This window comes from Mastigoproctus giganteus, chromosome 2 (assembly GCF_048544385.1).
Source record: "Mastigoproctus giganteus isolate SK-2022 chromosome 2, ASM4854438v1, whole genome shotgun sequence".
NCBI lineage: Eukaryota > Metazoa > Arthropoda > Arachnida > Uropygi > Thelyphonidae > Mastigoproctus > Mastigoproctus giganteus.
Window position 1 is genome coordinate 214,036,212 of NC_143576.1, and position 15,896 is coordinate 214,052,107.

At 32.3% G+C, this 15,896-nt stretch overlaps 1 protein-coding gene across 3 annotated transcripts in view; it reads left to right on the forward strand.

Annotated features, from left to right (window-relative positions):
- LOC150090070 (ninjurin-2-like) overlaps nucleotides 1-15,385 on the forward strand; it is an 84,602-nt gene extending 69,217 nt beyond the window's left edge. For all 3 annotated transcript variants that reach the window (XM_090389743.1, XM_090389745.1, XM_090389744.1), the window contains exon 3: nucleotides 15,104-15,385. In XM_090389743.1, the coding sequence (XP_090245869.1) occupies nucleotides 15,104-15,367 (264 nt within the window). In that variant the 3' untranslated portion in view covers nucleotides 15,368-15,385. The remainder of the gene's footprint in view (nucleotides 1-15,103) is intronic.
- The last annotated feature ends 511 nt before the right edge of the window (nucleotides 15,386-15,896 follow it).

Sequence of the window (15,896 nt, forward strand, 5' to 3'; positions counted from 1 at the left end):
ATAACATTAGTCCAAGAAGAGCAGTATCCATCGATTACCACTCTTGTCTTCTCCCACTCAACCATCCTTTCATCCATTGTAGCAACTTGCCCTTAATGCCATACTGCTCTAATATGTATAATAGTCTTCCATGTACAACAGTATCAAAAGCTTTCCTGAAATATCAAATTTTTTTTTTTTGCATCCAGTTCATTTGTGATGACATCATAGCATCCAATCAAATTGGTGAGACAAGATTTCCCCTTAACAAACCCATGCTGTGTCTGAATTATTACTGCAGTCTTGTCTAAATGATCCTGCAATGCTTCTTTAATGAGTGGATCCATTATTTTTCCCGGAAGAGAAGTTAATCTAACAGGTCTGTAATTACTCGTGTCACTCTTTGATTCCCCTTTGTGAATTGGAGATACATTTGCACATCCGTAGTCTGTGGGGACCTCCCCAAATCTAAGGATGCTCTCATAATTATGGCTAAGAGTTTGCGTACTTCCTTTGCCACCTCTTTCAATATAACTGGATAGATTCCATCTGCCCCAGGTGCCTTTCTTCTTCTTTCTTCTTCTTCTTATTATTATTATTAATAACCATGTGGTGCAAAGAAGCCTGAGGCTTATGCTGCACCAGCCAAAAAAAATTCACGAGTTATCCTGAGAGAGACAGATTGACAGAAGTAGAAAGGAATCACTGAAAAAAAAGAGAAGAATGATGATATCCAGCTCAGGACCCTGGGTGTGCCAAGCCCATACTCACCAGATGTGAGCTCCTGGGAAAAATATGTTGAACTTCAACAATTTCTCCTCTATTTTGCTCTCAGTTATTATTAGAAAATTGTTTAACTTCTGTCCTGCATTTCCCTACAGAATTCCTCATGTGTGAATGTAGAAGCAAGATACTTATTCAGTTTGTCAGCTAGCTGAGCAGAATCATCAACAGTCAAATCATTAATATCAAATGGACCAACAGTCAAATCATTAATATCAAATGGACCAATCTAATTCATCCTCTTCCTTCTAGAGTTTATATAAGTAAAGAAGTCTTTGCTGTTTTCTTTGCATCCTTTGCCAAAAAATATTTCTTGTAATCTGCCTTCACTTGCCTATCCTCCTTTGTGACCTCACTACATACTAGCTTATATCTACCATAGGTTTCTGTATCGCCTGATAATTTATATGCATGGCATGCATTTTTCTTCCCTGCCATGAGTCTCATTAGTTCAGCTGACATCCATCTAAGCCTAACCTTTAACAACAGTATTTCTTGGTTGGAACAAAAAGCCTAGTAGTGTCCAAGATTAATTCCTTGAATGCTCCCTATTTAGAATTTGCTGTTGGTAATATCATCAGTTGGTCCCACTGTATAGAATTAAAAACTGTCTGAGACCACTGTAGTCACTTTACGAAAGCAAAAGCCTTCCCTTTACTCCTGATAGTAGTTAGATCATTACGTAAATCTGACATCATTACACTGCCATTACTGCCACCTAGTGTTTCCTTTATCTTCAAATCCTTAATGCATGAATAATAATTGCTGATAATCAGATCAAGAGTATTACACCCTGTGGTTGCCTCTCGAACATGCTGCTGTAGAAAACAATCATCCAGTAAATCCACAAGTCTTGCTAGTGTGTGAGTGACCATCCCACAAGTTCCGTTACTATCTGGGAAGTTAAAATTCCCCATTATAAGACATTCTGATTTACTGGCCCACTCCATTAGGCCTATAACACACTCCTGCCCTCATTTTTGCTTTTGCGGTGCTTATGACAAACCAAACAGACTCAACATTGCACCATCCACCATGTCAACTGGATGTACTGCCTTAGATTTGTGTTTCTCAACTAACAGCATAACCCCTCCTCCCTTCCTTTCCTGTCTATCCTTTCTGTACACATTATACGCCCCAAATTCCAATTATACGTTCCCTATATCTGTATGACACATCTCTGATATCCCAACAATATCTGCCTTTGATGTTTTGACCAGCACTTCAAATTCATTTACTATACTTCTATCATCGGTGTACATGCAAGTATAATATTTGACAACAGGGTAGTTTGTAACTGTTGCCCATTGTTTATGGTGTGGCCCCCATGCAATTTTTATCTCTGAAGTTATCTCAAAGACAGCAATTCAGAAGAATCCACAAACCATTCCTGCGTTGAAGAAAGTGATTGAAGATGAAATTTTTTCTTTGTCAGAGAAAACATTGGAGCATGTTCTTTGCAACCTCACGCTTGAACTGTAATGTGTCATAAATAACCGTGGCATACATAATGAACATAAAAGGTAAAGATAAACTGCAGCCATTATCAACCCACTGCAGGAAGGAAGCCTCCTGAACAATTCATGTTGAGGGAAATGGACCATAATCTGCCATGCTGGTCCAGTGCAGGTTGGCAGATCGACCATATTTAGCAGTCAGGGCTTGAACCCTGGTCTACTCAAAGAGCGTGTGCTACTGCACTCCCGCTCCTGACCACTCGGCTACTGTAGAATAAATTTCCCAGTACTGCTGAATATGCTTCAAGTGTTAATTTCTGTTTCTAAACAATATTTTATGTTCTTCAGATGAATCAAATGGTACAAATAAAAAATCATCCCGTATAAGATCCCTTCAACAGAACATAAATGATTTCAACATGTGAAGATTTTCAGCCCTGTCATCCATGATCAGCAAGGGTTGCTAATTCTTCCTAGTGATTTTTTGCAAGGCTTCAGATAGAGGGGAATCATTATCTCTTAAATGAAGGTTGCAATTATGTAACCTTCTTTTAAGAGCCAGTCCTCCATTTGAGTAACAGTAATCCCAAATAACATGCCATTGGATAGTAACAAACTGAAGGCAGTTGATAATGAAAAAGACTTTGAGTAATTGTACAATCTGACGTGAAGCTCTCTGGGCAATGTAGACAGGCTGCTAGACAACTCATGGGTTTCCACCAATCATATACAGGAACTTTTCCAGTAGGGACAAGGAGGTGATTATCCAATTACATAAAGCAATGGTTAGGCCACATCTTGAGTACTGCATACAGGTTTGGAAGCCTCATTTTTAGAAAGATGCAGATCTCTTGGAACGGGTGCAGAGAACAGCAACCAGATTAGTCAAGAACACAAAGGGGTACTCTTACCACAAAAGACTTTGATTCTGCAAATTGCACTGCTTGGAAACTAGGCACTTGAGAGGAGACCTGGCTGAAGTGTTTAATGCTTTAAATGGATTCAGTAAACTTAATGATGTTAATCTAACCCCTTCTCAGAACAATGCACACAAGGGAACATAAACTCAAATTGAAAAAGGATGGCTGCAGGATAGATATGCAAAAATCTGCTTTCAGACAGAGAGCAATTGGTTGCTGGAACAAACTACCATCTGGTGTAGTGGAAGTAGCTTGTTTGAATAAATTTAATAGATATATTATTAGATGGGATGGAACAGATGAGATGGGTAGTTTTGTTGGTTTCTTTTTTTTTTTTTTGTTGAGGCTGTATAAGCTTGCTCCCATGCATATTACTACTATTAATAATAATAAAGGGGTTTTCTTACCAAGAAATCTGTAAATTTAAACATCTGAAAACTAGGTATTTACATGGAGATCTGGGGTGTTTATGACTTTAAAATGGTTGAGTAATCTTAATGCTGATAACATCTTCACTCTTTCTCAGATGCATAAATTTAAATTGAAAAGAGTATGGTTGCATAAATTTGTCTTCAGCCAATGATCAATGATTGATGAAAATGCCCACCTAATGTGTGGAGGCAGAAAGCTCAAATACATTTTAAGGAAGAATTAGGCAAATTATTAGAAGGGAGCAAATGAAATGGGTAAAATTATTATTTTTTTATTTTTGCATTGCTGTATAAGCTTGCTTCCTTGCATAATTCTGCCAGTGCTAATACCAATCTACAAACATTTACAATATCATAATGCACATCTTGTTCAAACCATTGGGTAGTGAACAACAATAATGAGTTAATTTTAATACTTGATAAAATATGCGATAAATGCTCCATCCACCTTTTTTTAGAATAATCCAAAAGAAATTATCTAAAACAGACAATGATTACTATCTCGGTAAAAATACTGAAGTAACTACTTTAACTGCTAGGTAAATATAAAAGTTAGGATATTTTGTAAACAAACGGGGAACATACATTCATAAAATTTAGATTTATCTTTGTTTCAACTTATGTAGTCCATGTATGGACTACATCTTTTCATAAAGTTTATAGGTTATATGGGTAGCACCATATTCTTGCTTGTAGCACTAAGCACTACAAAGGGGATGCATTATTAGTGGTTCCTTGCTTTTGTTCTTAATACTTCGCATATTGCTTTAGCCATCAAATAGGAGTTTTCAATGAAGCTGTACATGGGTTTCTTCTCCTTATAGATTGCGATTGGTATAATAATTGTGCTGAAAGGCCGTTACAACATCAACAATGAGTCACAGCAAGGACATGCAGATCTTCTCAACAATATTTTGGTGTGGCTGGTGTTTGCTGTTACCATCGTCAACGTTTTTCTTTCTGTGTTTGATGCAGATCCTCCTAAAAAGGGTTCAACAAATTCAAAGATACAAAAGCAAATTAATGAAACACTAAATACTTTGAATGTGACTTCAGTAACTTAATGCCATATTTGGTTAAGTATTATTTAATAACAGGAAAAATTGATTAATAATATTTATGTGGTGCAGTGGTTGATGGGCTGATATACAAACTGTAATGAAATACCTTCAAGTCTTCAGGACTTTACTTCAGCCAAATTATTATTTTTAGGATACCTGTCCCTCAAAGGGAATATTGGTATTCTAAAATTGCATTTTATTACAGAAGTATCCAAACTTGTATGTGCTGTTACAGCATTTTAATGAACTATATTTGCTTTTAAAGTAAAGTAAAGTAAGTTAATATTTAAAAAATATAGTTCAGTTTATTTTTGCAATATAGCTTTGGAAAAATTTATAATTGGAAACAAAATCATTTAATAAAAAAAAATGAAATCTGTACAGTTTTTATATATTAAAGTTATCGCTCACTTTACTAACATTAAACTTATCACTCACTAAAAAATATTCATTGTGGCTCACCATACTGCATGCATGTGACTTTACTGTACTATAAAATTTAATTTTTTAACAGAGTTTATAATATTTATTATACTAGTACCTTTGTCTACTTTAAAATTTTTAGCATGCCACATTAGTAAAATAATTGTTAATAATTCACACAGTTTATCTTTTATTCATTTATATTTCACAACTTAAGTTAAGCTGCCTGGGTAAGGTGAAAAATATTTTATTTATAACCCATGAAGGATTTTGTGTAGCACAGTGGTGAGCTGTTCAGTGAGTAAAACTAGCTATTTGCTCTCTGTACTGTAGATCGTAGTTGGAGGACTCATTTTAGTGATCGCCAACTTGAATTTGAATGAGGTGCCTAAGCAACGAGTGGCTAACATCTTGAACAACATCATTACTATTGGCATTTTCTCCATATCGATTGTCAACATTTTGATATCTGCCCTTGGTATGAAGAACAGTGATGATTCGACACAAAAGTAGACTTAGATGTCTAATTTAATATTGTGCTGATTATTATAATAAACAATGTGGAAAACTATATCAACAAAGTTATATATGTAAAAAAAAAAGCTACCGAAATAGCTTTTTTTTTTTTTTAGATAAAACATTTGGAAAGAAATAATTCATAATAGCTTTCATGATGTCACTGTTTAGAGAATTTTTTAAAATAACAAACTGTGACAGCTAAACAAAGAAAAATGACAAACTTTATGTATTTACCGACAAACAGTAAAGTAGAAGAAATTCTTTTTTTTTTTTTGTTATATCCAGAACTTCATGAAATTCTCTCTGGAACAAAGAATTTAACTATTGTGTAAAGCTGAATATCATAAATCAGTGATATTTTAATTTTAGACTATATTATTTTGAATATTAATATAAGGTGACCAAAAAATATAGCAACCCATTAGAGCTGCAGTAGATTTTTTATATTTATTATACTCTATTTCTTATATTTCTATGATAACAGTGTAGATATCCAGCTATCAAGATGTTTGAAATGTAGATTCTTATACATTGCATGAATTAATTCTTTGGACATGTCTGAGGAGAATATATCAAAAGTTCCTTGTGTTATGTTTGAAACATACCTCTCAATATTTTCATGCAGTTCTTATGTGAAGATTGAATACACATTTTATTTTAAATAATTCCAAAATCATAAAGAGCCAGTTGATAAGGTGGATATGTATATACCAAATATGTCAGAAAAGAGAATGGTCAGTACTGTTCACATCTGATGGGAACATGGTCATGTATTTCCTATGTCTCACTCTTATTTTCCAAAGCAGTGTGTGGAGTGGAAACCTGGTTCAGAGATAAAAATGAAGATCTAAGCTTACAGATAAAAAGTGTGTGTGTGTATATATACATACACACTTTATAGTATGTCAGAGTGTTATATATATATAACGCTCCAACTATCCTTCATCCTATCGTAGGCTACTTTCACCTTCTTTTAACTACTTTTTCTCCCCTTCCCCATCCTCAAGAATTTTTACCCTGCCTTATACCATTTGCTTGGCTACACTTTTTTTTAATCAAATTACTGTTTTTTCCCCTTACGGCTTGGTACACACCTTTTTGTATATTTGTATTATATTTAACTTTATATACTTAATTTTTTACACTGCATATCGCTGCATGGTACACACCTTTGTATAATTTTACTTTCTTTTACTTTATTAGTTACACTGCATAGGGACTACCATGTCTGATAGTATTAAGATAGGGGCCGCATATTTGCTTTTTTTCTTTTCTTGTACTATAGACAAGTTTGGAAATGCAGTGCCTGATACATGGTCAGGAGTAGTCCCCTGATGAAATGCCTGGCCATGTATAATTTTTTCTTTTACTGTACTCAGATTCTGCATATTTGCCATCCCTATATTCGACCTGCTTTCCAAAAATTGCCCTCCCATATCTGAATACAGTGAAATCTCTTTATTATTTATTTGGTAATTTGTAATTTTTCATATATTGTTTTCTTTCATAGTCCCATTTCATTATTGCACTAGGTTTTTAAAATTCTTTCACTTTTTCACAACTACTTTACTTCCTTTTTCTACTTTCCTTTAAACCTCTTTTAGTTCAGTCACTCTGTGTACTTCTCTTTTCTATCTTTTCAGACTCTATAGTTATGTTAGAAACTACACATTTTTATATACTTTTGCTTCCTTTACTGCTGCCCTGCATGTTTTTGGGCATTTGACATATAATCCCTTTCATAAAATTTTCCTCTCAACTGCTTAGTTTGCTTCTTGACAATATAATATTACTGCTACACACACACACACACACACACCCCAAAGATGCCAGACAAGGGAGGGGGAACATCACTGTTGGGCTATTGGACACTACTGGTGGTGGTGGTGGTGGTGGTGGTGGTGGACTATTGCAAAAATGTCAAGAGATGAAAAAAAACTAAATTAAAGGGAACTGAAGATGAAAATATACTGGCAACAAGCTGGGATGACAGCATTTCATTTCTGTTCTGCAGACTGGTTAGAGTATTCATGATGTCTGCACTTTTAAACAAAATTTCTAAGGCCACTGGCAGTATCCAGTTCTTTTCCCTGTAAGGTTCTTTAACATTGCAATAATTTTATGTGATAAGTGTGAGAATGAAACTTACTCTGATGGGCATTACAAATATTTCATTACTTAACATTCCTGGTCAACCAGAATACTTCTTATCATTTGACAATGTCTCATGGAAATGATTACCAAGAAGATAACATACTGTTAATTTATTCACGCCAGAAGAAACTAACAAAAAATAATATTTAAAAGTAAAGAGGTATCTTTACTCTCTGATGACTCATACACAACTGTAAACTGATCAAAATATATGACAATCCTATGCACATGCTGGGTGCAACCTTAAGTGCACCTAACATGTGTATAGAATTGTTATGTACGTTTGCAGTTTATAAATATTTAATGCTAAGCTGTATTTGTTTTCTACAAAAAAAATTTACACTACAGTATTATTATTATTAATTATTTCACATCACTCATGGCAGTCTCTCTCTCTCTCTCTCTCTCTCTCTCTCTCTCTCTCTCTCTCTCTCTCTCTCTCTCTCAATTCTTCTCCCAACCCACCTCTTGACATAAGATAGGGCTGATATTCCCAGACCAGCCTGCTTTAGTTATCAGTATCAATTGTTTATTGTCAGGTCAATACAGAGTGCTTAAACACTCTGAACTGATCTGACTATAGTGAAGGTTGCAAAAACACAGGTTGGGCAGGAGAAATCTTAACCAAGTATATAATTAGAATCCTCACAAATAGTATAGCACAAAAGCTATGAACAAGAACTCTAAAAAGACTATGCATAGCCCTGTTAACAGCCATGAACAATGATAGTGGGGGTGAACACTATAAGCATTAAACTAAGTTTATGAAATAACTAACTACTAAATAAGTACTAAATAACAAATAATCAACCCATTAGATCTGAAATTTACAAGGAACAGATAAGGTGATCAAATATGTCATATACTGTACAACAAATATGTCATATACTGAAGGAGCAGTCACCATCAAATTATCTACACACTTCCCACTTATCACTATTGGCATAAAACATTCAAATAAAACCATACATATATATATTTTTTTCTTTTTTTATGGTAGACTATATATATATATAGTCTAGTATAAAATCAGTATAGAGAATATTCATGCTATTCTCCATTTAGCTCATTATAAAACTAAATGATAGGTTGTTTTTTTTATACAAGAAGACATGGCAGTTTTTGTTATTTTGACATTTGAATACCAGTGTCCATCTCATGTGGAAGATCAGTAGAATATGATCTTCTACATGAGAGATGATCTGACACTTATGCCACAAAACTCAACAAATGAATGTTTTAGAAAAATTTTCCTCTTGTAGGAAGTAATGGAAGCTAGTACTCTTATAGTGTAGCATTTTATTCACCTGTTCTGTTGATACAGATTTTCTGTCTAATTAATTGTCTTTGAATACAATAAGTAGAGCATAAAATTACACTTCTCAAGAAATCACTTAATGAAAATGCAGACATATAGTACTGTATATAAATAATTTAATGCAATGACTGCATCTGCATATATTTCTATAATTCAGATTACAGGATTCTACACTGTATAAAAACATAAACTTATTATATATTAAAAAAAATACCAAGTCAGATTTAATTTCTCTTTCACATTTATTGAAACAGTAAGTGAATGTCTGAACTCTTAATCCTTGATGCACAATCATACAGTTTTACTTAAGATAAAGAAATTAGGTAGTTCATAGTTTTTATCTGTGAAATCATTTCCACGTCAACACATTTAGATAACTGTAAAGAACAAATTGTGGATAACTATTTGCCTTTGTCATTCAAAATCATTTTAAGTCTTCTAATGCCCCAACATTTGACCATTACATCAAGAGCATTTTAGGTACAGAAAGACTTCCAAACTATCCAAATTCTGCACTTCCTCAACTAACAATAATGGTTCAGTAACTTACAGTATTTTAAAAGCAAAAAATCATGTTGTTTTTAGCTTCTCCTCAAGGAATGTGTCTTGAACTACTAACTTTTCAATGACTCTTCCTCAAAGAATGGTACATTTTCATTTTAGTAAAAATTAAAACACCATCGCCATGATATAACCAGCAAAAAAAATTTCTTTATTCTATATCATTTTACAAAAGCATATAAAAATGGTAAAATTAACAGTATTATAGTGAACTATCCTTGATGCACAATCATACAGTTTTACTTAAGATAAAGAAATTGGGTAGTTCATAGTTTTTATCTGTGAAATCATTTCCACGTCAACACATTTAGATAACTGTAAAGAACAAATTGTGGATAACTATTTGCCTTTGTCATTCAAAATCATTTTAAGTCACTATCACTATAATACTGTTAATTTTACCATTTTTATATGCTTTTGTAAAATGATATAGAATAAAGACATTTTTTTTGCTGGTTATATCATGGTGATGGTGTTTTAATTTTTACTAAAATGAAAATGTACCATTCTTTGAGGAAGAGTCATTGAAAAGTTAGTAGTTCAAGACACATTCCTTGAGGAGAAGCTAAAAACAACATGATTTTTTGCTTTTAAAATACTGTAAGTTACTGAACCATTATTGTTAGTTGAGGAAGTGCAGAATTTGGATAGTTAAGTTTAACTAAGATTAACATTATCTTTCCCACAAAAATCTTTGGCTGCCTAAAGATTGCTGACTATGCAATAATATATAAATTAATTACGTTATCTTAAAAATATAGAATTTATAAAATATATCAATATCGAAGGCCTGAATATTTATGTGCATTTTTAAAAACTATATGCATTTTCAAAATATTTCCATGCCCCCATTAAAGTATAACCCTACAGTCTTTACTACAATCATTTTTGTAAAATAATAAGAGGAGTTTACCTCAATATAGTACGTAGAACACTTCCGTATGATACCCTCCATGAATATTTTCGTTAGATTCTTTTAATTTGAATTGTGTTAAATTGGTTTTTTAATTATTTATATTTTATTCTAATGTACCGGTAAGTTGTCGTTTTTTTTGTTTTTTCCGTTTTAATTTCTGGAGGGTATCATACGGAAGTGTTCTACGTACTATATTGAGGTAAACTCCTCTTATTATTTTACAAATATTATTATCAACGTAGAACGTATAGAGTATTACAGCTCTGATTCATACTATACAATCATTTTTATATTATTTCTGATATATATTTTTCATTATTTAAAATAGGATGCATTTAATATGGATCCTATTTTCAATAATTGCTTTCTTGCATCATTTGCCACAACTAATGCTAATACTGCACATAATACAAATTCACAATATAAAATATACACACACACACACAACAATGTGGACTTTTAAATAACTAATATTAAATTAAAAGAAACATTTAAGGCTGTGAACCTGCATGCAAAGGAACCTCACTGCTCAGAAAACTTCATATCTGATTGCACATTTACCTGGGATTGTGCATTCAGATATGAAGTTTTTCTAAGCAGTGCAGATAGCCTGCATGAGTAGTTCACGGGGTCTTGTCAATAATATACAAGAATTTTGCTAGCAGGGATAAGGAAGTGATTATGCCCTTATATAAGGCAATGGTCAGGCTACACTCAAAGGCTACACTGCATACAGGTCTGGAAGCCTCATTTTAGGAAGGATGTAGAGCTGCTGGAACAAGTACGGAGGTGGGCAATGAGATTGGTAGGTTTCTTTTACCAAGAAAGGCTTAAGTTCTGCAAATTGCAGTGTCTGGAGACTAAGCACCTGCGAGGTGATCTGACTGAGATGTATAAGGCCGTGAATGGTTTCAGTAAGCTCATTGCTGATGGGATTCTTCCTCTTGCTCAGATTACGCACATGAGGAGACATAAATTCAAACTGAGGAAAGACAAATTGATAAATTCAACATTGCAGAATAAATGTGAGGAAATTTGCCTTTAGCCAGCAGGTGGTTGATTGCTGGAACAAGCTTCTGTCTGTTGTTGTGGAAGATGACAACTTAAATAAATTCAAGGCAGAACTAGACAAACTTTTGGAATGAATGGATGGGTGAAAGTTTTTTTTTTTTTTTTGGCTGATGCTGTATAAGCTTGCTTTTTTGCATCATATGGCTCTACTAATACTAATAAGTGTTAATACAGTTTTCACACCTTTAAAGAACATTTTAGAACAATCCGTATTAAATCATGTAGTCAATTAACTTTGTGCCTTAACCATTAAATTTAACATTAATTTCTTAATCTTTGATAAGATATATATAATAGTGAATAAGCAGTATTATGTATACCTAAACCATATATCACTCTTTCTTTACTAGTGATACATTTTTATTTTCATGAATGAAAATTCAAAAAGCCTCAAGGATAAATTACTAAAAAAAGGCAAGAAAAAGGCAAGCAATACATGGTCTCCAAACAGAATTAAAACCATAGTCATTTATTTCAAGTATTGTGAATGCATATTTATTTCAAGAAATGAAATAATATGTAATTTATTTCATTTCTACCTTATTCAAAGTGACCCTGTAGTCCTAACTAATAATGAGAATTTCTTTTTATTTCAAGCTTCAACTTTCTGAACTGGAAACAATGTTGTATATTCTACTTGATTTCAGTTGTTCTATTCTTTGCACTTATAACTTGTAGAAATGAATTCTAGTAAGTTTACAACTTCAGTATTTGAATATAAAGAATTTCTCATTAGACTTTTAAACTGCTGAGATTTCCATATAGACTTATTATCACAGTTCATAAATTTACGTAATTTCATAAACATAGTAATTTTAATCATCACAACCACTGGCTGTTGTGGAGGATGGGGGGGTAAACTAAAAATATTATTATTTTACTGATTGCAGTACAAAGGTCTTGATAAACATTTTGACATATGCAAGTGGGACAGTCTGCTGCACACATAAAATGAATTTTAAATGTTAAATAATCTTAAAATGGAAAATTTAAGACAACTCTTGAAAAATCCAGACTGATAAGCACAACTTCCTTTCTGTACAAACAAGTAAATAACAGCAAAAGAAAAAAAATATATTAAATCCAAACCACTTTGAACCACTTCTACACAAATGGATGAAAGGATATAGTAATACCTAAAACAACTACATAGACTGAAGACATAACTCTAGACCAGGGGTCAGAAACCTGTGGCTCTTTGAACATGTAACTGCAGCTCTTTAACTTTAAGCCCACATGAAGCACAATTTAAAATGCAGTTAGAGGACTTAAAAATCAAGAACATGTGGAGTGCAAGACTAAAAATGCCTTAAAACTGAAATTTAGGATTTGGAAAGGCAAAAGGCTACCCTTGCAATTCTACACAAATGGACGGCAATAGATGAGTTGAAAAAGCAAGACCAAATTGTGTTTTATGCGTGGAGTAGCTTACTGGACAAGTATATAAATTTGAAAATATTTGTGTCTGGACTTGTCTCAGATTTTTGTTCAACATATTTCTGCAGGAAAATATTTTTGAACACGAACTATATTAAAAGTAAATCAAGAAGCCCTCTGAACAATGCGAGTCTCTCAGCATCTTTAAAGATGAAAATTATGGCATACTCACCTGATGTTGAGAGACTCGCTCAAGAAGTTCAGCAGCAAAAGTCACATTAATTCGTACCTAATTGGATGTTTGCTATGTTTTTTTAAGTATTAATATATAATAATTCAAAAAATATATATTTTTAATAAAATACCTTCCCACTCTATTCCATTTCTTGAAAAACTCCCCCCAATTTGAGGTGAGGTGCAGCTCTTTGGATTCTCTTTTTTTAAATTTGATCAAAAATGGCTCTTCACTCAAAAAAGGTTGCCGACCCCTGCTATCTTAGACAATACCCATGGTGTTTTCTTTTAGATGAATGCCACACATCTCAGTCACTGCATCTCAATAAAAAATATACCTTCATAATACAGACATACACACCTTTTAGGATTTTTATTTGTTCATTTTTTAAACTGAATTAAGTTATTATTTTCTTCATTCCTAGCATTAATAATAATTCAAACTTTTTTTTTAATGATGTTAAAAAATTATGAATGCAGATGATGCCTTTTAAATGCCAGTACCTTCAATCTGTGCCAAAATATAGTTATATATGATATTATATTAAAATAGCTATTATAAGGCCCTATCATTATATCAGTTAAGACTCTGTTAGCTCATACAACTGTTTATAAAAGCATTATATCATATTCAACATCACTATATATTAGTGTATGTAACTATTTGCATTGCAACTGTTTACTCTCAAAAATCAGATTTATCATATTATACTGAAAGGTATAAAACCATGAAACCGTTTTCTCTTTCACAGAAAAGTGTGGCATGTTTCAGTTTTAGAAAGAGTAGAAGAAATATTAATGAATATATTAAAATCATTGGAATGGTGTGTGAAATGTGAAAAATAGTCTTACTGTACTTGTTAAATGAAATCTAAGGTTACACATGCAAATAATTTATAATTTCATCACACTGTACTAAAATATATGATGATTAATAATTCTTAAAATATTAAATTGAAACTTGTTAAACCAGTGCCTAAAAATTATATATTTACACAGCATCTATGGTATTAGCCAATCTTTATTAACGGCTGCTGTTTGTCATTTACAAAATTTTATTTATAAAACCAAATAAAATAATAATTGAGAAATGTATATATTTAATGTGCTAAAAAGAAAATTATGCAGCTGTTCATAAAGAATTAATATAAAGCATGAATACCAGTAATTAAACTATATGAACTTTTTTTTTTTTAGAAGCATTAGTAACTAAGGCCAAACTATATGAACTGTTATCAAGCAAATTTTATTATGTACAAAGTGTTACAGTTTACAATAAGTAAGCTAAACTCCCATAAACAGAACTACTTAACAGTACATGTCTGGATTCCATTTTGAATTCTGTCATTTGGCATAATCTGTTCCAACTTCCATTCTTTTTTGATTAAGTCTGATGACATGATTCACCATGGAATCCAGAAATATTGCCAATTGTTAAGTTGATCCATTGTGTAGGAGTTTGGCTTATGACTTATTGTAAAATATAATACTTTGTACATAATAAAATTTACTTTGAATCAGAACACATGGTTTAGTTACTGTTATTCATACTTCACATTAATTCTGTATATATTTATTTATATATATATGTGGCTTTTTGATGTGTAAGCATACGGTTAATACCTCAAATAGTTTGTCATAGTTATCTGTCAGACAGCTGTGCCCTAATCTTTGTTATGTGGTCATCATTTGTATCATTGCTATTGTATGTCTTTTGCCCAGTTACAAACATGCTTTCTTGCAGTGTTCTTCAGAATGAATCTCCTTTCCTACCTGCTATTGCACACCAATTTATATGTCCATCTTTAAGTGCAGCTCCTTGCTTTGTGCCGTACTTGTCTGAAATCTCAACTTGTTTCATTATATAAATTAATGTATTATCATTGATAATTTTAACAGATTATCTATGGAATTGTCATCATATTATTACTGGGACACAACATCAACCTACGCAGTGACCAAAAAAGAGCCAACATTCTCAACAATATCAGTACCATAGCTGTTTTTATCGTTGTTTCAGCAAATGCTGTCATCAATGCCTTAGGTATGGCCTTTTATGGTGAAACTTTTCCACAGACAAGGGATAACTGTCCTACAATCTCTCCAACTGACGATAACATTATTCCTCATTTGTCACCAAATTTCACAGGTGAAGGTAAATGACAATCCATGCTTTTTACTCTAAATACTGTAAATAAGAATATGATAGAGATAGCACAAAAGATATTTGTTTTATAAATTGCTCAAATGTATTTTTTTCTTAATCTAAAAAAAAAAAAAAAAAAACAGATCAACTGAAATATTATCACAATATCAATATAATTTTTATTATTTTTATTTTGAAATAAACTGTTTCAGACACTTCGTTCAAAAATAAATATTGGCAACTGATTGCCATATATACATTTTATTAAAAAATAGTTTTAAATAAAATACGTAAAATTAATTTTATTGCATTAAAATTAATACAGTGAAAATTCAGTAACCTGAATTGCCATATAAATTTTAGATGCTAATTTAAGATAATTACATGACAAGGAATTTATACCATTATAAGTTTATAAGAGATCTCCAATTTATGCCTCTATTTAACATATAAGACTTGACTGAATATAGGCACACACACATCATAGGGTGTTTTTAAAAATACCCTGATATTGAAAGATTATAATATATATATATAACCTAGATT